The 26,526-nt window shown below is 36.4% G+C and overlaps 1 protein-coding gene across 4 annotated transcripts in view; it reads right to left on the bottom strand.

Moving 5' to 3' along the window:
• Window positions 1-2,979: 2,979 nt before the first annotated feature.
• The window catches only part of GABRA2 (gamma-aminobutyric acid type A receptor subunit alpha2), a 128,181-nt gene continuing 104,634 nt past the window's right edge, over window positions 2,980-26,526 (bottom strand). For 3 of the 4 annotated variants that reach the window (XM_058722707.1, XM_058722704.1, XM_058722703.1), the window contains 3 exons: window positions 16,564-16,766; window positions 10,371-10,550; window positions 2,980-5,183 (listed from right to left, as the gene is read on the bottom strand). In XM_058722707.1, the coding sequence (XP_058578690.1) occupies window positions 4,887-5,183; window positions 10,371-10,550; window positions 16,564-16,766 (680 nt within the window). In that variant the 3' untranslated portion in view covers window positions 2,980-4,886. The remainder of the gene's footprint in view (window positions 5,184-10,370; window positions 10,551-16,563; window positions 16,767-26,526) is intronic. The other variant, XM_058722706.1, reaches the window with a different exon arrangement.

Raw genomic sequence — 26,526 nt, 5'->3', positions numbered from 1 at the left:
TAATCAAAGATAAGAACTTATTAAGGGTTCTTGGGGAAGATTACTATAAACTGAAACATCTATCAGTTGTTCTTCCCATCAGGCAACATATTAAGTGATGTTATGTATAAACTGCAACATAGAGAAAATGATTTGAAGTGGGGTATATTAGTATGTATATAAGAAAATGTTCTTTACATATACAGACAAATACAGAATACTTCAACTAAATAAAATTGAAAACAGTGGTCCAAATATGTTGGATGATTAAGAATTTTCAAGAAAAACATGAGGATACAAAATTCTGATAAGAAACAGATAGATTTTGAATAATTTTTTGATTACCATTCCCACATGCCTTCACAAGAACTCCATCTATTTTAGCATTTTAATCATGGTGCTTACCATGATAGAATCATAACAGTTAAATGTTTCTGTATATATTTATGCATATTTAATTTCTCCCTTTTCTTGGGCATTAAAAGGGAAAATGCTTCACTGGGTTTAATTAGTAACAGACTCATTTTTTCCAGGAAGTTTTTCTCTTTGATATTTCTTTCACTATTTTTGAGGTCCTGAATTTGTTCTGAATTTGATGAAAATATGAGTGCTTACACTAATGGAAAACATTATTATCTTTTATACAAATGTTGATTATGAAAGATGGATATTAAAAATTTCATTAAATACTGAATTTCATCTTTTAAGCATGAATTCAATAAAGAAAAAGATTATAATTTGTCTTGTCCACACTGTTGAGTGATTTTTATAAAGTGTCTCTGGTTTCCAAGCATGGATATTAAAAATAACCACAGCCCTTTCCAGTTTAAATGTTATGCTTCTGTATACTCTGGATTAATAAGAGGGAAACCCACGGTTCCCATGAGACCTCAATTACACGGAAAAATGCACTACAGGGTAACAATGAGTTAGCTTGATTCCCTTAAAATTCCAAACCTTTTTATATGAAAAAAAAAAAATCCTGGAAGTTGTTTCAGAAATATGCAGATGGTTGTAAGGCTGTTACAAGACGAAGAACAGGATCAACCTATACAGTTTGATGTTTGGTAAAGTTATTAATATTTGGTGTTTGGTGACGTTATTAATACTAATCAACCTATTGATATGGTCTTGGATCGCAAATTAAATAATAAACATTTCAGTGCTTCATAGGTATTGTCTAAGGCATCAAGAAGGAAGCATTTGAAAAAAGTCTTGATGCTGAAGAAACATGATTTTGCAGAAGGTGACTTAATTTACTTCCCTTGTCCTCCCACTGAAATGATAGGCTATGCCAAATATAGTAGAGACAAATACAGTAGAACAGGTTCCATAGAGCTTTGGTGTCCCTCTACAATCTACGATATCATGGCAGAGTTCAGTTCCCTTAGCCTCAGCCAGGATTATAAAAAGAACCACATCATAAACACATGAGATACACACACACACACACACACACATACGTACGTATGTATACACATATATATACATATGTGTGTATATATACATACACATGTGTGTACATATATATATACCTATATATATATATATGTACATACACACACCAAAGAAATATATGAGTGAAATAATAGCATCTATGTCCTTTATAATATAAACTATGAAATATTTAAGAAAAAAATTGGAAATCTCGCTCAAGGGGATCACTTATTCAAACCTGAGATAAATTCGAAAGAGAGAGATCCCTGAAGATTGCTAAGCAGTAACACTGGCATTTTAAAAATCACTGAAGTTTAAAATAATTACTAACCGGTTATATTTGTTCCGTTTTTGTATTTAAAACATAGGAACACGAATAGGAGGAAAAAACAAGACAGACACTATCTTAGCACACTCATGATCTTATAACTTATTAAAACAACTCTCAGTGCTAAATTAATTCACGTGTTCCATTTCGTCTTTGATTTTCAGTCTTTAGAAGAAGGAGATGCACTTTAATTTTCATCTAAATTCTGAGGGTACAATATGAGTGTTATTAACACCATCATGGTGTGACACACAGTACGAGGTAAAAAAAAATTTGTTGAATAAATATTAGCTGAATCAGAGCAGCAGCTATACAAAAATGAGACTTTATCTCTAATATATGTACATGTACTTATCTACATTTTGTACATACCATAACTCTTTATGTCAATGTACAACTGCATAAAATAGGCATAATGTGGGCCAAAGAGACCTCTGATAGTGTATTAAAAATGTAATTCTTGAAAATTTGGTCTTATTTTAATAAATTTGTGTCACTTTTCTTTTGCATCTTTACAATGGTTTATGGAAAGCAGAATAATTTTAAACACTACGGTTCTATGATTTAAAATAATTTTCCATGCAGCATCCTCCCTCTCTCCAGAAACACCAAAAGTTCCCTTTGATGTATAAATTTTAAAAGTTGGAGAAATGTGTAAAAAAATACACCAACATGAGAGAAATAATCAAAAATCCCAATCCACATCATCAGAAAATCTGAACTGTCAGGATGTTCTTAGGTTCAAATAAGATTTTGGCAATTCAAACTAAAAATAAGAATAACAAGAATAACTTTTCTGGCCACTCTACCTTAAATTTTAACGAAACTGGTGTCATCGATGTAGGCGCAGCCCTTTGTCAAAGGTAAAGAGGAGTCTCTTCTGTTGTCTTACAGAAACTGCTATTTACAACTATTTTTACATATGTACATATTTATAAATTTATAATTTAGAGTCAGATATTAAGGGGGAAATGTAGAACTTACAAGCACAATGTTTTTAAAGTGTAAAGTAATGTATACCGTACAAAGCATTTTTATTGCTTGCCTTCAAGCAAGGTGCATGTTCTCAGACTCTTACACACTTCCCTAAACTCTACAGATCCATGTTATATTTAAGCGTGTAGGAAAATAGGGTGTCTTCCATTTCAACGTACAAATAAAGTGTATGTGTTAAAACTATTTAGATGACAAATAAGCTATAATTGGAAGGGAATTAAAGAAATACATTTATTAGCTCATGTTAACAATTTTATTTTATTAAGGATTATGGATTACCTTTTGTGAGGGAACTTTTAATGTCAAGCCTGTCTTCACGGCAAATTCTGTTAATAAGATGCATTTGTGACCTTGGTATTAATACAGTCATGCAAAGCACATAATAGAATCACACTAAAACAAAGAAAATGAAAAAAATAAATTTAAACGAGGCAAAGGAAGAGCAATTTTTGTTGTGATTTTGCTTATTTCCATAAGATACTTCTTTTATTGATTTTATGAACATACTTATTTATGCACTATACTGAAATACTGTACAAAACTGCAGGAAATGCCACTATTTGACTACTTATGTTTCTACAAAAACACCATCATAAAGGTGTATCTATTAGTAAAAGTCAACTAATAACTGCTAATGTAGATGTGAGTCAAAAGGATTTTGGGTTTGACAAAAATCTTAAATCTAGGCATGAGACACAATTGTTAACTTCTATTAACATATTTCAGGGGCATAGAGAGCATATTTTAAATATTAAAAGAAAAATGAATTTTACCCATTAATATTTAGTAATTATATAAAATTGAAAATTGTGGTTTCTAATTTAGCTATGTGTGTGCACTCTAGTTAATTAGTGTGTGTGTGTGTGTGTGCGTATACGTGTGTGCACGTTTATATTTGTGCATGTGAACTAATCCACAATCTGTTGGTGATGCTTTAAAGTTTCTGTTTAAAAATGTTCAACTCTTACCAAAACCTCTTCTGGTATACAAAGCTGTTGTAAATTTGAGTCAATGAAATTTAAAGTTGCAATTTACAAAAGCAGATTTACATAATTCTTATCTGAAAGCACTGCTTCAAGACAGAAAAATGTGCCAATTCACTGCCCTTTCCTTTGTAATTAGTGGCTTCTGAGTCCTGATGAAAAGAAGCCTTAAGGCAGAATTTGCAGTAAACAGGAAAGAAGAGAATCGTATAAGTGCTCATCTAGATACTGTGACACCTATGAATTCTCATCAGTGGGAGTTTTTGGCACAATTTTCTAATCCAATGTGAATGTTTTCCACAGCAGCCAAACTGGATGCTTTTTCCAGTCTCCAGCACCAAGAAAATTTAGCTGATCAATTTCAATACAACACATACCTGGAAAGAGTAAGACACATTTGTCTTTTTTTAATTTTTATTGTTTTAATTTAAGGTAGTTTCCAATGATTATAATACTCTGTAGGATTTGAATTTTACTTTCAAATAAACTCTGATGCTAAAATGTAATGGCCATGACGTTCTGATAGTTATTAAATTCTAGGCATAATTAACATTCTGTCAGGAGTGACTCTTAACTATTTGAGCTTGTCATGCTGTAATATGTGCTATAGATGCTATACAGAGTAATTAAAAGCTGATTTCAGATCTCTAGTTTTTCTTCTGATGTGTGCTAAGCTTCCAATTACACTAGCAGGGATTCTGAGCACTCATGAAGGGCACTGATGTGGCAGATACAACAAGTTCTGTGATTTAGAAGAATTCCCCTTGGAATGAAAACGTTATCTTACGTATAGTTAGGCAACAGTACAAAATAGTTCTATTTAAGACTTAAATCAAAAGAGTTCATAAAGTGTGGTATAGGATCCCCATTTTCATCACAATTAGAACAGTAGGAAATAAATCAGGTCACGTGAAATCCACTTTGAACGAGTTCCTAGGGTAAATCTTTAAAAAAGGCAATGGCTCTTTGGGCACGGGGTGCTTTCTGCCTGCGGTTCCGCAAGTTAGCAAATGCGTGTCTCCATTAGAGGTCTACTGGTAAGCTATATAGCTATATACATACTGTACATGTTGGTTCACAAATTAGCAGTTATTAGTCAGACTGTACATAGCAAAACAAAGGTGTATGTTCCTATACATCCCAAAGATCACCTGTGTCTAGATTCAAGGACTGACCCCTAATACAGGTTCTCTGTTTAAATACGTAGCCCAGTAAACTAAATTAAATGTACCAAACAAAACTGGGAAAACTATTCTAGACATTCTGTCAATTTTGCTAACACTGTTGAAGGTTTTCTTGGCTTCTGCTGGCTTGTTTTCCGGCTTCTTGTTGGGTTCTGGTGTGGTTGCACTCTTGGAGATGGTGGAGAGAACTGGGTCTTTTGAAAGATTCGGGGCGTAATTGGCAACAGCCACGGCGTAAGCATTGTTCTGTATCATGACAGAGGCTTTTTCTTTTTTCTATTGAAAAATACAAGAATTAACAGAATGTGGGTTGAGCCTGCCACTTAACATTTTCCAAACTCCAGTTCAAATTCTGCAGAAAAGCATCTTGATAAAAACATCATTATCAATTAGAAAGATGAAATTTAGGAAAATAAATAAAAGGAGTCCTAAAACCATGAGGAAATCCCCAGTGTAAAAATCAATGATACCATTTACCTGGAGAACCATGTTTTTTTGTTGTTGTTTATATGGAAAACAGTCAGAACCATAAATGTAATAAATGATGCAACATTTTGACTCTTACAAGTAGTTATTCAAATATTTGTTGAATGAATGAGTGAATGAATAAATGGAATGTAGAGACATTTTAACAAGAGAAATGATCATCTACAACATATGACCTCAATTTCTGAACAAAGAAATTTATCTTCTTGAGCTAGATAACAGTATTTCTCTCCCTGGTGTCAAATGCTTTATTCATATGGTGGTAAACTAACCATATACAGGTGGCAGTGAAATAAATACTAAAAACATAGGACAAAGATAAAATACAAATTCTGCTTTTTGCCTAGCTCAACCACAAGCTGTTTCTCCTCATAATCCCCAGTTCAGTTCCCACCCACTCTAATCTGGCTCACAATTATCTCCTGCCTGGACCAAATTAAATGCTTTGTGCTCTCCCAGCTTGGCTTGACCTTGTCCAATCATTAGACACACTGTAGTCACAGGGATTTTTTTCAAGACACAAATGGGATCACGTCACTCCTCAGCTCAAATCCCTTAAATACACTCTCAAGGTCCTGAGAATAAAATCGATACCTCTTACCATGGCTTCTTTTCTTTGTTATATACCAGTCCCAGGAAATAACTTCAGTTTTCAGAATATTTCCTTGTTTGGTACCTTTGGCCATGCCACTTCCTTACTTGAATTGCCTCTCTCCATCCTGCATTTCCTGTTATCAATCCCCTCTCATACTTTGGTCTTGGTTTAGTCTTTGTCCTCAAAAAGACCTTCCCAGCCACTCTATGCAGCACAGTCTTTTTGCCCAAATGCATGCTTCACAGCACTCAGTTTACTTCCATCGTGGCATTTTTCAAAATGTATAAATTCTTTCTAGTGTGATTATTTGACTGACGTTTTCTTTTCTCATTAGAATCTAAGTTCAATAAAGGCTGGTGCTACGTCTGTCTTGTTTACCATTATAAACTTACACTTAGCATGGTGCCTTCTACCTGGTAGGCACATAATATGCAGCTGAATTAATGAACCTGGAAACATAAATAACATTTATCTGCATTTCTATCTAACATAAATGTCTTCTTAGTTATCTAAATGCAAACAAAATTGAGCCAGCTATGAATTATCCAAAATAGTGAAGAGTGTAAATCAACAGATTTAGAGGACGAAGTGGCCTAGAACAGAATTTCAAATATCAATTATTTTCAATTAAGAATTCTCAAAATGTTCGGGGTGCCTGGGTGACTCAGTTAAGTGTCTGACTTCGGCTCAGGTCATGGTCTTGTGGTTCGTGGGTTCGAGCCGCGCATCAGGTTCTGTGCTGATAGGTTGGAGCCTGGAGCCTGCTTCAGATTCTGTGTCTCCCTCTCTCTCTGCCCCTCCCTACTCATGTTCTCTCTCTCTCTCTCTCTCATAAATAAACATTAAAATTTTTTTTAAAGAATTCTCAAAATGTTCAGGTAAAATGAGATAAGAAAGGTCCTCAGGGAGCCCAGAAGATCTAAAAACGGGCCTGGTTTTCCTGTCCTTTAGTGACATCAGGTTTCTCCCTCCTCTCTTTCCCTAGCTGATGAGGCATTCTTCCAGATGTGGCTGGAGTATAAAAGGAAAGGGGTTGAGGGTCTACCACTATGAAAGCTACAAAACAGCTTTTCTTCTGCAATGGCACACAAAGTTCCCATGTTACAAATGCAGGGGAATTTCCAAGTATGTAACTGACAGCGAGATGGTAACACGTGCTGAACACCAGGATGTGTCAGGTGGAGGGTTAAGACTGACAGTATTATTTGTAAAAAAACATCACTGCTGGGTAGGAGGTAAGTTCAATACTTAACCCCATGTTACAAATTTCAAACTAGAGGCTAAAGAGGTTTCGTGATATAACCAGGTCTCTTGTCTTGAGTGGCTGAAAAAGCACAAAAACTCCCATGTGTGTGACTTCTAAACCTCTGCTTTAAATATCATACTATGTGATATTACTCTTTGGAGAAGGTGTTTGAAACTTGGGAGTACACTCTTTCCTAAATTCCTAGTTTATATCACTAGGTCAATCTTCTAAAAAGACCCTTTAAACCATAAAGTATGTAACATACGGGGTTTATATTATCATTATTTTGAATATACGTAGATATCATTTAAAGTAATCTCAAATGGCTCTTATAGAGAATTTGGACTGACCATGAGAATATTCTTTAACCTCTACCTGCTTCAGCTTCTAGTTTGAAAACAGGGAGATAATTATACCAAAGCCATAATGAACCACTGTGAGAATTAAGTGCGCAAATGAATACTCAAACCACATTGAAAAGCACAGTCTCTTAGCGGAGAGTAGGAATGGGTATAACTCAGTTACAAAATCTTGATTACTGGCTTACAAGATCCATTTTATATCTTTGAAAGAAGACATAAACATTGCATGGAGGAACCCCAAAAAAGGTATCTTGGAAGAGGGACATTTAAGTTAGGTTAGGATTTATGGTGCAAGGTTTAGACATTTTGACAAAGAAACATAAATGTAAATGTCTTTTGTTGCAAGAAGCGTTTACAGATAGACTTTGTACTCTCACCAGCACCCTTCCTGCCTGACTTAATACCCTTCAACTGTATACAAACCCATAGGTGATGCTAAATTATTTAACAAACTCTGAGGCAGGGGCACTAACAAAACAAAACAGATACTCTGGTCAACCTGAACAAACATTGGCTGTAAATACCCAGAAGGGCTGTGCCAGAATGTACCAGCCAAATATCACCCTCGAATATTTTTGTATGTTGCTGGGTTCTTTTTTCCATCCCAATACTGTGGATATTATCATAAGCAGTGTTAAAAATAATTTTAATGTGTATTTGTAACTTCTATTGACTTAACTACGAAGAATAAAATTTCATCTTATTTTTTCTTCATTGTTCAAAGAATGGCTTCAATTTCTGAATATAAGTATGAACTTCGGAGGCAAGCTTAGTACCTGACAAGATGATGGCTTGGCTTCAAAACGCTCTCTAGGAACTTGGAAACTTGATTATTTTCAGAACCGATAGCAAGCAAAAGTGCAAGAGTCCTGAGTACTATGTTTAGTCAAAACCCAGTGTTTGGCCCTTGTAATTTCTTACCAATTCACTGAATGAAGCACAGGGCACTCTCATGGTACTAAAACGTCTCAATTCTTAGCCATAGCCCAGTCAAGCCTTTCTGGCGTAGATCTTACAAAGTCTTACAAAGTTATAAAATAACTCCCCTCAGTCGATTTGAAAGTAATTATCACAAATATACAGTAAAGCAAGTTGCTCCTATCTATTTAAAATTAAAATCATGTATCTAGAGAAAAAATACTATTGAATTGATAGCTGACTTACAGTTCTTAGATCTGCTAAAGCAGAGTATACAGATTAAGTCCACATAATATATTCTATTACTATTCTTTGTAATTCATAGATCTACTCTTGATAGTACTAAAAAATATTAGTATGCTAGGCCATTACAGAAGATATCACCTTGCTGTATTCACTGCTAACTTCTATCCACTGCTATTTTCTATTAATTTTAAGTGACTCTTGAATGGCTCTGTTACCAATATGCAGATGACTGACATAATACCTCTCACCAGAATTATCACCATTATGTTTCATTAGACTTCTCTATCTACATATTCCATAGGTAATTAAAACGCAAAATATCCAGAAATGATTACAGGTTACTTTCACTCCCAACCTAATTCTATACACTCTCCTTTATTCCCTAACCTGTGAATGATACCACAATTGAGCCAGGAACTGATTACCAACCCATGCTGTTCCCCTATTTAGATCCATTTTATACAAACTCAGCTCAAAATCACATGTATTACTTCTTATTGCAATAATTACTCTTTCCATGCATGGGCTTCCACGACACCCTAGTGTTTGTCTCTATAGTGGCATGTATACTTCTTCCACTTATTTTTTTCTTCCACTTGACTGTAAGCTCCTTGAGAGCACAGACTGTGCAATGCAGAGCTCCTAGCATAGTTCCTGGCACAGAAGAGGCTCAAAAAATGTTTGCTTTATCATGAATGACATGTACTAGAATGATCACTGTGAGAAAAAATATATATTTAGAAAGTATATGATATATACAAACATATAAAGTTATTTTGTAGAGTATAGTATTTATGAGATTCATAAAATTTAGATTCCCATAGGCTGTTCTATAATTCTATTATGTAATTATCCTGAAAGTCCACAATTTTACCATTCCACATGTTTGTGGAAGCTGTTTTGCTTGCAATTGAGACTCATATTAAGTGGGAAGGGGAAAATGTGGCTAATCACAAAATCAATAGATTATGTGTTTTTACACATTAATTGGGGGGAAAAGAGGAAAATACGCTACTATAGAATTTGTTGATGCTGTAGCTGAAGTGGAATTAAAAGTAAATACAGCACATACTAATTACATTTTCTATTTTTTAAACAATGTTTTATAGGATTCAGAATGTTCTGAGTTTATTACTTCATTAGAATGTAAAATTTCAAGTCTGGAAAATTCTTGATTGTAGAAATCAAAATGTCTTACACCATGGGGCAAACCAGTTTCAGCTTCCTTAGCGTAGTAGATAAAATAACGTGTTAATAACTTGAGCAAATGCTCTTGCTAAAATATAGACATCTGTTAGCATAGTGACCTGGGATATGAATAAAAATAATAATCACATGGTTGCAGAATTGGAAAGAATCGCAGATATTGTCCTTAGAATAAGGAAAGGGAGCGCTCATAAATGTAACACTAGATAAGACAGACTTTGGAAAAAACCCAAGGTTGCCAGAGTGGCAAATCTATGCTCTTTCTATATACCATGTTGCCTTTTTTACAGTCATTGTGGCTACTAGCCAGCCCATTTCTTGTAAAGCAACAACATGCTCCTGGGTCAGATAATGCTATTGTTAACTGTCTGCTAACCATCCTGACTGAGAAAAGTGATACTTACAGAAGATTGTTTGAAGGTTATACAGTCCATCCACTTCTCTAAGTACTCTAAAGTCTTTCCTTGGATTAAATTGGGCCATGAGAAAGCTATATACTTGGACCATATTAGCTTAGCTCCTTGAAGAATTGCCTTCACTGAGTTGTATGTTAATGTAATGCCTTCAGCTTTTATTGAAGGGGACTACAAGAGACATCAATATGAAATTCATTACTGAGTTTATTGGGAAAATGTTGACATTACTTTCAATAGTACCCAGCTTTCCCTAATATAAAACCCATATGATATTGTTTTAAAGAATTCAATGTAGGAAAATATTTTCTCTAAGAAAATCTATGCTTCCATTTTTTGATTACAAATAAGAGTAACTCCCGCCCCCCACCCCATGGTTTACTTTGGCAGCCAAGAAGCTCAGAATTTAAAACTCAACTCCTCTAGCTATGGACTATAGCTAATGTTCTGGCCCAAACGGTGGACACATTTGCATTGTATTTTCCTTCATCCTGATATCTTACTTCTATTTATATTTTATTTTATAATAGTTAAGTGCATGCATTCTTTTGGTAAACTGCCTGAAATGCTTTTGGAACAAGGCAGGATGTTGAAAAATGCAAATAAATGAAGAAAACACTTCAAATGTGATGTTTTCTATGAATTGCATGGAGTGAATCACAAAACAATGGCACATTTCATGTTAGTTTGGATACTGTGTTGTTAAATCTTTTTTTTTTAATTTTTTAGTGTTTATTTATTTTTGAGAGAGAAAGAGAGACAGAATTGGATCTGGTAAAGGGCAGACATAGAAGGAAACATAGAATCAGAAGCAGGCTCCAGGCTCTGAACTGTCAGCACAGAACCCGACATGGGGCTCGAATCCATGCACTGTGAGATCATGACCTGAGCTAAAGTCGGTCACTTAACCGACTGAGCCACCCAGGTGCCCCAACTAAGTCTGTGTTTTAAGTAATTTAATATATGATGTGTTTGCAGAGAATATGCTTTTCTTGGCCAGTGTAGAACCACTGACTCAGATTGAGAGATGGAATCAGTCTCAAGAGATGAGAGTTATTTATTTTTTAAATTTAATTCAAATAAATTATGTGCTATTATTCCAGGTTATAGCAGAGAAAATGATGAGTGTGACAATACTACTATCTTCTTAGACCATGTAACCTACTGTTAGAAACACAAATTTATGATAAAAGTATAATTTACTAAGGTCACATAGAATGAATTTGTGTCAGGTACTGCAGAAAGATAAGAGAGGGCAGTAATTGGATTCACTTAGAAAGTTTCAGTGTTAAGTAAAATCAGATGGGTATTAAGAAAGAAGTAGGAATTCATCAGTTACAGAAGGAAGGAGGGGGCATTTTGGTAAGAGGAATCTAATGTCATGGAGATGTGTAGCAGCATGGATATTGGGGGATGGTTTAATGGCTAGAGGAAGAACACAAGCATGGACTTCAGATCTGTGTTCAATCTTGGATGTACCACTTATTAGATGTGATCCTGAGTAAGTAACTTTATGGGAACAAATCTATGGTTTCTCATTTCTTTTTTTTTTTTTCTTAAGGTTTTTATTTATTTATTTGTTTGTTTATTTGAGAGAAGGATAGAGCATGAGTGGGGGAGGGGCAGAAACAGAGGTAAGGAGAATCCCAAGCAGGCTCTGCTCCATCAGCACAGAGTCCACGTGGGGCTGAAATTCAGGAATCAGTGAGAGAATGACTGAAGCCAAAACCAAGAGTCGGACGCTTAACCAACTGAGCCACCCACATGTCCCTGCAGTTTCTCATTTCTAACACAGAGATATTCCTAGGCACATGGTGGTAATGCACAATGAATAATAATAGTAATAACTTGAGCAAACGCTCTTGCTAAAATATAGACATCTGTAAAACAACAAGTAACTCAACATGTGAAACAAACTTACGAGAAAGTTATGTACTTGGACGATATTAGCTGACCAACTTGAAGAATTCATGAAAGAGTTCAATAATTAGCATTAAGATTTCAACAATTCACTGAAGAGCTGAAAAATGACCCTAGCACTAATGTAGAGGATGGACTGGAGGGAGACATGATTAGAGACAGTGTTCTCAGAGAACACTGAGCAAGGGCATAGTCCATGACAAGGACAAGAAAATAGGCACCATGTGATGACAGGTTAGATGTTAAGGGGTATTTCCAAATTGTTGGTATGTGAGATTAGGTTTTGCCAGAGATTTAAAAAAGGAAATGTGGGCAGGGGAAATATACAAAATCAATTTAGAAGCTTTTATCTTTGTTTGTTGTATTTTTATTTTAAAAAAAAGATATGTAAAGATTGAGATAGTAGAGTCATATAGAAATGCCTAGGGAATAGGATGGATATATGATCCTAGAATTTAAAAGAAAGGTATGGGGTACGGTTATAGATACTATAAAAGCACGAGCTGTAGATTTGATTGGGCCGTACTTTATTCATTCAGACCATATTTACTGAGCAACTAATACACACAAGACCCAGTGCAAAAGGCCAACAGTGAATGATTTACTGAAATAAACATGGGCAGGTTATAATGATCAGTGAAGGAGATGAGGCATTATATACAATTACAAACTGTAATAAAGGATTTAATGTAAAAAATCAGGGTGCTAGACACACTTAAATGGGACTGAATCATTTCGGGGGGTGCAGGGTTCAGAAATCTCCTGAAGATTGACATTTGTTCTCAGGACGAGTAGGATTATCTATTTGGGGACAGTAAATGGGTGGACACTGTTTAGTGTTGTAGACATTCCCACAAATACTATCTATAAAACCCTTTAAGTGAGAATCACATAGTGAATAGTAAAACCAAAAACAATAAAATAAAGCCAAATGACTGTCTTTAGGGGTAAACAAGAGCAGATGTTAGGGAGACAGTATCTACTGTGAACTCGGGCAAGGACTCTCAGAATAGAATGAATAAAGGCAGCTGCCAGGCCAGGATTTGAGGGCAGGAAGTTGCTATTCGAAGGCTTCTTGTAAAGAAATGCTGCTGACTTGCACCTGAATGGAGTTCTGAAGCCCAACAATATTCAATGGGTTGAATGGGGATCCCTTGAGAAAAATGAAAAATTATTACCTGATCTGAAAACGTGGAGTTTATCGGTGTCCGTCAGTTACAGGACAATACATGAAAAGGAAATCAGATTACAGTGGGCTGAGAATTAAATTGAAAGTGAGAACACAGACATCGTAGCACGGTTTTCAAAAAGCTTGAATGGAGAAGATGGTAGAATCTGAAGGTGGGGGATGGGCGACCTAGGATCTAGAGAGAGTTCTTGCCTCCGTGGTAAATGAAACAGAGTGAGCATACTCCTTACCGAAAGGAAGGAGGCAGCTGGAAAGGAGAAGATGGCCTTGGTGAAATGAGAAGAACACAATAACCGATGCTTCAAGGCTGAGAAAAGAACAAGAGAGAAAGAGATCGAGAGCTGCAGTGGAAGAATTAGTCTTGGGCAAGCGGAAGAATGTTGGCTGTGAGGGAAGCTTCCGGAAGAACTTGGGGCATTTCATAATAAGATACGTTCTGTATATGGACAGGAATAACAACTGGAGATGGAGCATTTGATCCAGCACTACACTTTTAGAGAGATAAGGTTTTGTAATCTAGTGTCACAAAGTAGTAAAACATCTTGTCCAAGATCACAGAGCACAGTAGGTAGGCTATGTCTTCTAACAGAGGGCTCAAATGTAGCTTGAATATGAATGGAGTGGATTTATGTATTTGCAAAAACTAACTTTCAAGATCAACAGAGTGCAATCTACATATAAATTGTTATGTAAAATGTGTATTTCCTTTTTCAAACATATGCTAGTGGTATGCATCTTTGAGTCATTATTATTCTTATGATGCAAATTGATACTTGCCAGTTTACAAATGTTTAAGAACTTTTCATATGCTCTTTCTATTGACAGATGATGATTGAACTGCATTGACTTATGATACCAACTTCGAAAGCTGAGGACTTTTTCCAGTCTGATAAAACTGGAAGGACACCAACATGGGCAGTGGACAAAAATTCTATAATTCAAATAAATTATCGTTTTCCACTTAAAAAAATTTCTTCCTAAGGAAAACTAAAGCAGAGAAGCCTGAAAGTAGACTGCACTGAAATGTTTTTTCAGGCAGATGTGCTAGTTTGGGGCACTCGATTTCCTTTCAGTCCTAAGAATGTGATTATTTCCAAGCTAAGTTTAGGGAGCACCTCCCAAAATTCATTTGAATCATGAAATTGGGTTGAGTACCCACTGATAAATTCACCACTGTAAAGACTGAACATTCTTTCCGTGAAGGCAGTGAAGTTTTTCCTTGGTGTTACATGTGCAGACTTCATAAAAGAAACTCTTAGATTCTTTATTCAACAAAAAATTCTCAAGGGCCTAGCTATGGAAAAGTAAGAACAAGCAACGTGCCTGATACAATGTTCCCTTTAAATTAACCACTGAATTCCAACCACTTAGAACTGAAATAATATAACATTTGTTAGCTGTTTTCTTGCAGATGAGATCGGAACATCAATGATTTTGTCCTGGATTTATCTTTGCTCTGTGTGATTTGATATGTGGTTTGACTTAATTCCAGCATTCCTCAGTACTAGGTAATTGCTTTTAGAATGCATCATCATGAATGGGTTTTTTTTGCATTTATAGGTACTTCTATTTTCCAAGTACAGGGAGAAGGTATTTTATTTGATATGCCAAATCACGATGTCAATTTGATTGGCACCCTCATAGCATTAAAAAGTGATATATCAATGAAAATCTATATGGAGAATTTACCACAAACCACTATTTATCTTTTGTGACATATTTATAAACATGTCTGGCATTTATAAATACATCTGGCATTTCATCTTCAAAAAAAGTTAGTATGAAAGCGCATGTGTAACTAATATAACTAAAAAGAAGTAATTGCATAGATAGCAATGAAAAAGCAGTACATTATATGGAAAATGAAAACATAAATCAATAATAAAATGTAATGGAAATGCTGAAATAACCTAGAAGTTAAGCATAGAAAGCTAATTGGATTCCCTTTAATATTTACTCAGTGGCTGTTAGTATGCAAAACGTTGCTTATAAAATGAAATAAACCAGCACTTATTAAAACTTACAGTTTACAAAATTAGGAAAAAGAGCAAGACTTTTAAATTATAACATCAATCATTTGTATGCTTAAACTGCAATATGGTTCTAGAAATGAGAAAAAATTGTATTTAAATAACTGACAAAGAAGTAAAATCACCAAGTATGTTATTCCAAATTTAATGGAAGAAGCATTTTAATAGGTATATTATTAAAAAGAAGCCTTCCAAGTAGAACTTAACTATTAAGAATACTTTATATCTCACTGTGATACAGCCAAAGCTTCCTCTTAATGCAGATGAATAATAATCCATTAAATAAGAAAGGGAACAGATGTTATATTAATGCTCAAAACTTCCACTAGCTTCAGTACTTGAAACCTAAAAATGGACACCAACAATTCCCAAAGAAATTAATCTTAGAAACAAATGAGTCTCATAGACTACATGAGCAACTTAAACTTTCTGAGCATTCCAGCACCTAAGTACTTATTCCATACAACATGGAAGAGATAACAATGTCGCTTGAACCTTTCTATCCAAGCAACAGCGATGAGGGTAGGTGAAGAGTAACTCAACTGCTGATAGAGCCTGAGATTCTATAACAGGTAAATTAAAGTCCACTTTCTTTTCAAATCTCTTTATTATAAAGCAGTGTGGTATTTAAGAGCATGAACTTCATGGTCAGATCTGCCATCACATATAGCTACTAACTAGTTGTGTGAGCTTGGGCAAGTAAATGACTTCACTAAGCCTTAGCTCCTTCATCAGAACAATGAGAATTAAAAAGAGACACTAGTCATAAAGTTGTAAAGATTACGTGATAGAACATATGTAAACAACTTAGCACAGTGCCTGACACACAGTCAGAGCTCAGCAGATGCTAGGGAGTGGTTTCAACAGAAGTCATACTCTAACAAGCACTCCTAAAGGATTTCAGGCAAAAGCATACTTTAAAAGAAATATGATTCACACACACACACAGACACACACACACACAATTTATATTTGAATGTTTTTAATGTCAATTTTTAGGAACATGTCTGTTATAAACTAAATCTGTTAGGGGATTCTCACTTACCTTGTCATTGACTACACTCTTCCCATCCCAAGCCCATCCTCTTTTGGTGAAGTAGTTAACAGTTGCAAATTCAATTAAGGCAGAGAACACAAATGCATAACAAACAGCAATAAACCAGTCCATGGCGGTTGCATAAGCCACTTTGGGGAGGGAGTTCCGAGCACTGATGCTTAGAGTTGTCATTGTTAGAACAGTTGTGACTCCTGCAGAAAGACAGGAACCAAAAACATCAACAGATACAAGACAGCATTGGAAATATTCTTTTTTCAAAGTTACTTTCACTGCCACTGTATCCACTTAAAAAAAAAAACTGGAAGAACAGAGCAAAGTTAATTATCACAAATGGCTGTTATAATTCTTGAAGTAATAACTCTGAAATGCTTTAAGTTTTCATTTTTGTTGCTATGAATCTCCTTTTTCTCTTTTGAATACTGTTAAGGGTACAAAGGTTGGTGATAACTGAAGTAGAATTTCCTATGAGGAAAGTACGTACTTTAAATTGATCCATCGTGCATTAACATTATTTTCAAAAAATCTCACACAAAGCCTCACATGCATTTATTCATCGTTTATTTAAAACATGCTAAGCAATGGACCAATCATCCACACCAGTGATCACAATGGAACTATGATTAAGAAGTTCTTCATTCTAAGTATAGCTACCTAAATATGAAATTAATTCTGGATCGCTTAGCGTCATGAGGACATAATTTCTTTCATAACGAAGCTTAGAATTTATAGAAAATAAAACAAGCAACTAAACCCTAAATCTTATAAAATGCAAATCACTACATTTTAAGGAATATTTTATACTCTGCTCATTTAAAAAATAATTTAGTTCCTTTCACTGCAGAGCTTTTCTGCCAGTAGTCAGGGAAGTCATAATGATTAAGTAAAAAGAAAGCAATAACGCAGGAGGTAAGCTGTAACATCAGCAGTCAAATGTCTGCAATTACCTGTTTTATCAGAGATCCAATAGAAGTTTAATTTCGTACATAGAGGACACATTAAATTAAAAGAGTTAAAATGTTAAAGAAATGTTCATTCATATGTTAAAGTTGTATACTATTGTATTTTTTGCTTTCCCTGAGGATAAATAAAGCAGCCTTTTCTTCTCATCTGCAATAGAGTTAGGAATTCAAAATAGCAGTGAGTCTTTCATCATGAGTGAATGCATCTAGGAATATGACGGTAGTAGTAGGAATAAAAGGTAGAAAAGTAAATTTACTTCACCTACTACTAAGTCAATATTAAAAAACACATTTACAGAAACTCACTGCCCTTTCATGTCTCAAAGTGCAAGGTTTTAGACGACTGTGAAGATGTATTCTTTTGACAACTGGGTACAGGAGAATACTTAAACAGGAAACAAGACAGATAAAACCACACATATCCACAAGCAAAACCACATCTTCCCCAACGCATGTGCTTGCACAAACGCATGCATGCACACACATGTACACACACACATGCAAAATATAGCAATGCAAATGACAAATCAATATAGGAAAATATATTTAACTTCCTTAGCAGTTAAGGAAATATAAACAAAGTGATAATGAGATGCCTTTTTAAATTTTCTTTTTTTTTTACATTTATTTATTTTTGAGAAACAGAGTGAGACAAAGTGTGAGCGGGGGAGGGGCAGAGAGAGAAGGAGACACAGAATCTGAAGCAGGCTCCAGGCTCTGAGCAAGCGATCAGCACAGAGCCCGACGTGGGGCTCGAACCCACGAACTGTGAGATCATGACCTGAGCCGAAGGATCAGCTGAAGGATGCTTAACTGACTGAGCCATGCAGGTGCCCCAAGATGCCTTTTTAAAACAATATAGTCACCAAAATGTTAGCAAACTTCAAAAGATTTATACCACGCTAGTGTTGAAGAGAATGTCAGCAATGGGCATCCTTTCTGAATAGGGATTACAAATTGGTGTCATACCTAAGAAATTGTTACGTAATTCAAGGTCATAAAGATTTAGGGACGCCTGGGTGGCTCAGTCGGTTAAGCGTCCGACTTCATCTCAGGTCATGATCTTGTGGTTCGTGGGTTCAATCCCTGCATTGGGCTCTGTGCTGACAGCTCAGAGCCTGGAGCCTGCTTTGGATTCTGTGTCTCCCTCTCTCTACCCCTCCCCCACTCACGCTCTGTCTCTCCCTCTCTCAAAAATAAGCATTAATTTTTTTTAAATTTAAATGTATTTATAGGTATTTTATTTTTACTATTTTAATTTTTTTAACGTTTTATTTATTTTTGAGAGAGAGACAGAGTACAAGAGGGGGAGGGGCAGAGAAAGAGGGAGACACAGAGTCCGAAGCAGGCTCTAGGCTCTGAGCTGTCAGGGCAGAACCAGTTGCAGGACTTCAACTTGTGAACCACGAGATCATGACCTGAGCCGAAATAAACAGTTGTACGCTCAACCGACTGAGCCACCCAGGCACCCCTAGTGACTTTTCTTAACTTATTCTGTAAAGTCTGATTCTTTTTGTTTGGGGCCACTGAGTTCTTTGGGATTTTGTTTGTTTGTTTTAGTGTGGTGGCTATCTGATGATTAGACAGTTTTCCTTAAATACCTGGAACAAAACATTTCCTCAGTCTTTGCCAAGTGGCTCCGTGTGTAGGTTGGGATATGTCTTCAACTTTCAGCCAGGTAGTTTACAACCCTGCTTTAGCATACATACACCTTCTGCTTCTGTAGGGCCTCAAGAGGTGAAAGTTTAGGGCTTTCTCGGGTCTTTTTTTTTTTTTAATTTTTTTTAATGTTTATTTATTTTTGAGACAGAGAGAGACAGAGCATGAACGGGGGAGGGTCAGAGAGAGAGGGAGACACAGAATCGGAAGCAGGCTCCAGGCTCCGAGCTGTCTGCACAGAGCCCGACGCGGGGCTCGAACTTGTGGACCGTGAGGTCATGACCTGAGCCGAAGTCGGACGCTTAACCGACTGTCTCGGGTCTTTATTGAGTGTTCACAAAGCTCTGTGTATACACGTGGACTTTTAGATTCCAAAATACATGTCAGTGCTTTTGAAACTACTTTTGTACAATTCTTCCTTAGCCCTTCCTCCCAAACTCTTTGGTCAGACCATTGTTTGTCCCAAATGTTATCCATCACCTCAGGCAGAAGCAACTAAAACATCTGCCTATAAATACTTTCAGTGACATCTTCCTGGTAGCAACTTTTGCACCAGGAGAATTCTGAGTCAGGTAACATACAAAGACAAGCTTTTTGCAAATGTCTTCCAGGGAGGCACCATAAAGTGCTGATAATACTTTCTGAATGAGCCCCATTTCCTCACCCTAATACCAGGAGGCTTTTATTTGGAATTTCGTACTCCACCATTTTTGCTGGTATCTACCCTGATCCCCAGCAATTCTTCTAGATGGGGCGGGGCAGTATAAAATACTGGTTAACTGTACTGTTATGTCCTCCGATGGCCTCCCAGTCACATGGCCTGGGCTTGAATCCTGGCTCCAATACTTGCTGTTTTTCTGTGACTTACAGCAAGTTCCTCAACCATTACTTTCTTCAAATACAAAATAGAATTATAAACTCTACCTTCTTTAGAGGTACGTTGTGACGGTTTAGTATGAATTTGGCATAAAATCTGGCACATCATAAGTGTTCAGGAAATGTCAGCTACTTTAATTCTTTTTTGTTATCACTATTGCTATTAGAAATGTCTCTTACTGAAATGACAGCAGGAAAATATAAAGCGATAAATGATACACAAGGCTCTTTACATGAACACATCTTGTAAAAGTAAAAAGGCGGCAACCATTGGCATATTCATCGATTGGGAAATAGTTTAATAAATTGTTGATTACCTATACTAGTAATACCACAACAATATTACAAAGAGTAAAGCAGGGCTGTTAATTCATTGCAAATGTATCTACCATACATTTTGCTTAAAAATAGTTCATGATTCAATTTTCATGAAAATATCTGCACTTGGATATTTGTATCAATATAGATATACCTGTATGAGCTTAGTAAATAGAACATAAAATGAAAAAGGACACTTCAGTTACCACTTTGGGGAAGAAAGTGTTATGTGGTCTGGATGGATAAAATAGACAATGGACTTGTGACTGATTTTTTGTTGTTTCATTTCTTTGGTATTTTACTAGACAAGCATGAAAGAATACAATCTGTAAGGATATAATCTAAGATGGTAATATTAGTTTCTTGGGGAATTAACATTGGAGGCAATTCATTTTTTTATTTTTTCCTTTTTTCTTGCAGTGAACTTGCTTTGTTTTTGCGATAAGACAAAAAAAATACAAGATTTTTAATTTAAAGAAGGGATACCTGATGACATTTATCATTTATAATTCAAGTGTGAATTTCTGGGAATGATTAATCATTACATGAATGTTGACTAATTTAAAGTAGGTTAATCAAAAAATGCAAAGTTCAAATTATGGCAAACCACAAATTTAACTATGATTCTAATTCTACACTGCTAGTTTAAAATTAGATCTGGGTCTAGTCATTCAAACTACTAAAACATTCTAGCAATTCAATGAGTCTACTATGAGGTTATTTTTCACCATATTCAAATCTTCCCTATATCTAATTTTTTTCTTTCATCTGACTGTGTAAACTTGACAATAAAATTGGTAACACGGACTATGAGTTTCTACCTTTCCCCCCCCTTCCCCTTTTTTTCTTTTCACTGGAAGGGTGTGGTTCTCATATGCTAGCTTTCCTGCCTGCTAGTTCAGCCTCGCCCGTTCCCATGACACTATAAATAGAAGATCTGGGCATTAAAAAAAGAGGTGCACTTACTTGGTAAGCTCAGACCTTCCACATGCCTGTCTGCCAACAATGGGCATTTTTCTATACCTACTAGGGCCTCCAAAAATGAATGTTCCCACATTTCTTTACCAGACTGTCTCTTTATCTCCTCTGTGTGACTACCATAACTCAATGCGTCCTTGGGAGGCCTAAGTTTCTTTCTCAGTAAAACAAAAGGCAAATAACTTACAGTGCTTTTAGCACTAAAATTCGATGCATATATGTGAAATATGTGTCACCATTCCCCACACACAGACAATATCTGACATATAGTTCTTTGATATTCTGGTTTCATTCTATGTTAACATTTCTTATGTAAGGTATAAGTGGCAAGACCTGAACTCAGGAGCTGAACAAATAGCATCAAAGTAAAGGAACACCAAGTGTTGGCTGCAAATATGTGTTGAGAGTATAAAATCAAATCGGGGGGTTGGGGGGGGGTGATTTCAGCACAGAGACTGAAACTGTGAGCTCCACAGCCAGATGCCTAAATCTTAATCTTGTGACCTTGGGGGACATTCCCCAGCCCCTTTGTTCCACAGTATCCTCATTTGTGAAGTGAAGATTATGAATAGTGTTTTCCCATAATGTTGATACAGTGACCAAAGAGTTACTGCATGTGAACCGGTATCTCTATTAAAAAAAGGTGCCTCAGTGCATGTACAGAAAAATATTACCCTGAAAGCAAAGTCAAGAGAGATTTAAATCAGAGAAATGAAATGAAATGAAATGAAATGAAACAAGATGAAATGAAACAAAATCGATACGATACGATACGATACGATACGATACGATACGATACGATACAGTCCTCCTTTAGACTTTCATCCCCATCAGATGTTGTGTGTGAGTGTTTGTGGTTGGGGTGTGGGGTGGAAGTGTTGGGAACCAAACGGCACAACCACAATAGGACACAAATGTAAAATTGTGTGACACCACCTGCTGGTTACTGGCAGAAATGGCAGAAAAAAAAAAACAGACATTCTGAAAACAAAAGTGCTAGGTTTGTTTTTTTTTTTTAGCACTTACAAATAGAGTAATAAATGCACTTATTTTATTTTTAAGGTTGCAATTTTAACTCGTGACTGTCCTACATCTGAAGGATAAAAACACTGAAATTTTGTGTTAGGTGCAGAAATGAGAACTTAGATAACATATCTTGTCATAAAGCCTAATAAACTCAAACTCCACTAAATTGAAATTTGTGAGAATTTAGAAACCATCAACTATAATCTAGAAGAACATGTCTGAAAGGACACTTTTAGTGTGCACAATATTGTGAAGGATTATAACTTTTTTTTTTTTTTTTTTTTTTTTTTTTGCTTACCTGAATGTATCCTGGACTTAATACATTTAAAACTCACATCCCTCTACCCAATCCTTTTCTTCCTGAAGCCATTTTTCTCGGAGAAAGGCCCCTATGACCTAAAGGAAGCCATTTTCATATTTGAGGTTGAAGCTGCAGTGACATGAATGTTTTCTCAGTTTGAGCAATTTGTCAGTCTAGGCAACATATTATCTCCTCTACCTAGGATCCTTCCCCCTCTTTTTTAAGAATACCTAATTATCTTTCCTTCCCTAAGTACATTACTGAGTGCCTACTCAACGCCAGTTATTTTTGTAGGCACTGGGAACACACCAACGAACACGAGTGCAAAGATTCCTGCACTTCAGAGAGCACACTCCGCTGATGCATTCTGCAGGATTTCACCCCTAAAGGCACCTGTGACCTGGTCCTATGGCTACCTCCATCACATTGTGTCCTTCTTGAATTTTCTGTTGGTTTACATGACTGTATCCTCCCAGTGAACTACATGGAGTAGAGCCTTGTTCGTTGTCTTCTCCCCCAAAGGTAAAAGGGTGTTCAGCAGAGAGTAGGAGGCCATCAAATAGTTTCTAAATGAATTAATACATATTTACTGAAACTACGTCTCCAATGATCTGCAACTGATAAGCATTAACTTCATTAGGATACCTGCAAGAAATCTATTCCTTCTTTTATAATGCACATAGGGGCGTCTGGGTGGCTCAGTCGGTTAAGCGGCCGACTTCGGCTCAGGTCATGATCTCGCGGTCCGTGGGTTCGAGCCCCGCGTCGGGCTCTGTGCTGACAGCTCAGAGCCTGGAGCCTGTTTCGGATTCTGTGCCTCCCTCTCTCTGACCCTCCCCCGTTCATGCTGTCTCTCTCTGTCTCAAAAATAAATAAACGTTAAAAAAAATTTTATAATGCACATAAACATTTAGTCCTCATTTTGTGCTACACGTGGTAGAGCTGTGAACGGAATGTGAGCAAAGCCACAAAAAGATAAAAGTTAAAATATATATTTTTTTAAAAGAGCACAAAGTAACCTAACATCACAACTGGGCAAGGTCTATGATGGACTGTAATCAAGTGATCTACCTAGACTGGGAATTTGAGTTAGGCTTCGCTAAGGAAATAAGGGGAAAAGTTAAAGCGGTCACCAGGCAAGGGAAGATAATGCTAGACTGGGGAAATAGCATGCATAGGAAGCCAGGGACATAAGGAAAGCATTTAAGAGAAATGAAAAGAAGCCTGGAAGGCAGGAAGACAGATTAGAGTTTCATGGAAGATGAGGCCAGAGCGGGAGGCAGGAGCCAGATCATTCAGAACCTGTTGGATGGTGTTAAGGTAATCTAACTTCTCATCAAGAGCAATGGGAAACATTATACTGTTCATTTTAAGCAGGGTAATGGCATGATCACTTCTTATGTAAGATCACTCCTTTTGATTCTTAGAGCTTCCAATTCTTTACTTACATGACTGATCTCTTGCATGTTATTTATTTTTTCCATTAGGGACATTAACAGACTTAACAGATTAATCTTAGTTATTTTTAATTCCTTGTTTAATCATTCCAACATCTCTGTCATAACTGAGTCTGGTTCTGTGGTCTGCTTTTCCTCTTCCAACTAGTTTGATTTGTATTTTTTCTTTTTGGCATGCCTTCTATTTTTCTTCATCCACCCTCCCACCCCCAAGTTTTATTGAGATATAATTGACACACATCCCCGATACGGTTTCGTTGAACTTTGACCATGTTCATTTGGGTAATGGAAACTGAGATAAACAGACGTTCAGTGCAGGATTTATGTCAGTCTGGCTATAGGGTGGCTGTGTTTAGTGTTTGCTAAACACTAGTGTTTAGTGTTGGCTATAGGTTTAGTGTTTGCTATCATTATAGGTGCCACAGTATCCAAGTTCCTTTCATTTTCTTATTGCGGTTTTACCCTCTTGACTTTGGACTTCCCAAAGCACTCTTCCTCCCAGACTTCAGATCTTTCTGCTAAAAGCTATTGCTAGGTCACTCCTGGAGCTTTGCTGGTGTGGCAGGAAGGCGTAAGGGAGGGGGGCTGTTCTATAATCTTCTGATTGAACCTCAGTCTTCCGGTGGGACTGTGTCTTAGGCTGTAATCTTCACAACTGTGTCTCCTCTGGTACTTTTATTCCCCATTCTTCTTACTCCCTTCCCTGGATGCCGTATGCCCAATCCATTTCCTTGAAGTTCTGATCTCTGTTGAGTTTTCATGAGTTCACACCCCTTAGATGAGGGAGCGAGGCCAGAGGGGCTGGAGTGGGAGGATCGCCCTCCTGTTGGTTGGGATGAGTTTCTGCCCGGTCCCTTCTCCTGGACATGGCTTCAGTTATAGATAAGGCTCTCAGTGTATCATTGCAGTGCATGATGCTTTAGTAGCATCCCTTTCAGGTTAAAAAAAAAAAAAAAACCTTAGCTGCATCCCTCTCAATGTGTCTGCCTCTTCACAGTTTGGGATGGCACTTTGCCTGTCACCTCGATTCTCTTACAAATGCAATAAAAGTCTTTAATTTTCAGTTTGCTCAGCTTTTTCTTGTGGCAAGGATAAGAGTGACAACTTGCAAGCTCTTCACATGTCGGTGCTGAAGCCTGGAACCCAGTGCCTTGATTTTAATGCATTATTTTGTATAACTTCCCATGTTATTAGTCAGATGTCTATTTTTTCTACTTCTGAATTTCTGGTTGTGTTCTGGGTAGTTGAGCTTGACAGATAATCAGAAACACTGGGGAACATTTAGCAATCAATATAATATAGGCAACCTTCTGGAACTGATGTCAGCAGATGACTGATAGTCATAAGGCAAATTCGGAAATCTCTGAATTCGGCCAGCATAATTAAATTTGAAACATAGATGCTCTGACAGTTCACTGTGTTCCTGCTAACTGAATGTTAAAAGGGGGACTTTGAAAGCATATAAACATGAATCAAAATGAATTATGAGAGTATTGCTATAATATTGCTGTATTTACATCATTTTAAAATAACTTGTGGAAAATAGGAAAATTCAAGAAAAACCAAGTTTTTAATTCTATGCACCTAATTTATTCAATTAGCTTACCTAATATTCCACTCCCCCAACCCCCCACCAAACACACGCATTAACTGCCTTGATTGTATTTTTGGCAAAAAATGTTATGTGTGAAATCTGGCCAATTATTTAATTCTTTCCCCATAAGCAAAATCAAAATTATATTTTAAGATTGAAAGTAAGAACTTCATACAGTAGTGTTACTAACCCTAATTTAACATCTATATACACTGTTAAATTAGCACTATGCTAAAAGCTCATGGCTACAGACTAAAATTTATTTGCAATCACGATGAATGTGAAAGTACATACATGAAAATGTATATGAATATTCAGAGACTCCAGAGAATCAGTAACACAGCCTCAAGCTATGAGGATCAGTTACTATTCCAAATCTGGGTTAAGTGCCCCTTTCATGTTACCAGAGAGCACCCTGCATATTCCCAAAACACAACATTCATAACATATGTTATATATATTGTTTACCCTCCTATCTCCTCAGACAGACTGTAACCTCTGCGAAGAGTAGGAATTATATCTTTCTTGTTTACCTTGTATCTGAAAGGTGTAGCATAGTGCCTGGAACATATTTTTGCATTAAATGAATGAATAAATATAGTTTATGAAGCAAGTACCCTATTTGTTGAGGTACAGAAACAGAAATGAGTGCCTATATTTGTGTGTGTTTGGAGTTAAATACATAAATACATAAAAATAGCCTAATGCAGGGGCGCCTGGGTGGCTCAGTCGGTTAAGCGTCCGACTTCAGCTCAGGTCATGATCTCGCGGTCCGTGAGTTCG

The sequence above is a fragment of the Neofelis nebulosa genome, chromosome 3 (assembly GCF_028018385.1).
Source record: "Neofelis nebulosa isolate mNeoNeb1 chromosome 3, mNeoNeb1.pri, whole genome shotgun sequence".
Classification (NCBI taxonomy): Eukaryota; Metazoa; Chordata; class Mammalia; order Carnivora; family Felidae; genus Neofelis; species Neofelis nebulosa.
This window is presented reverse-complemented; position numbering and strand designations above follow the sequence as displayed.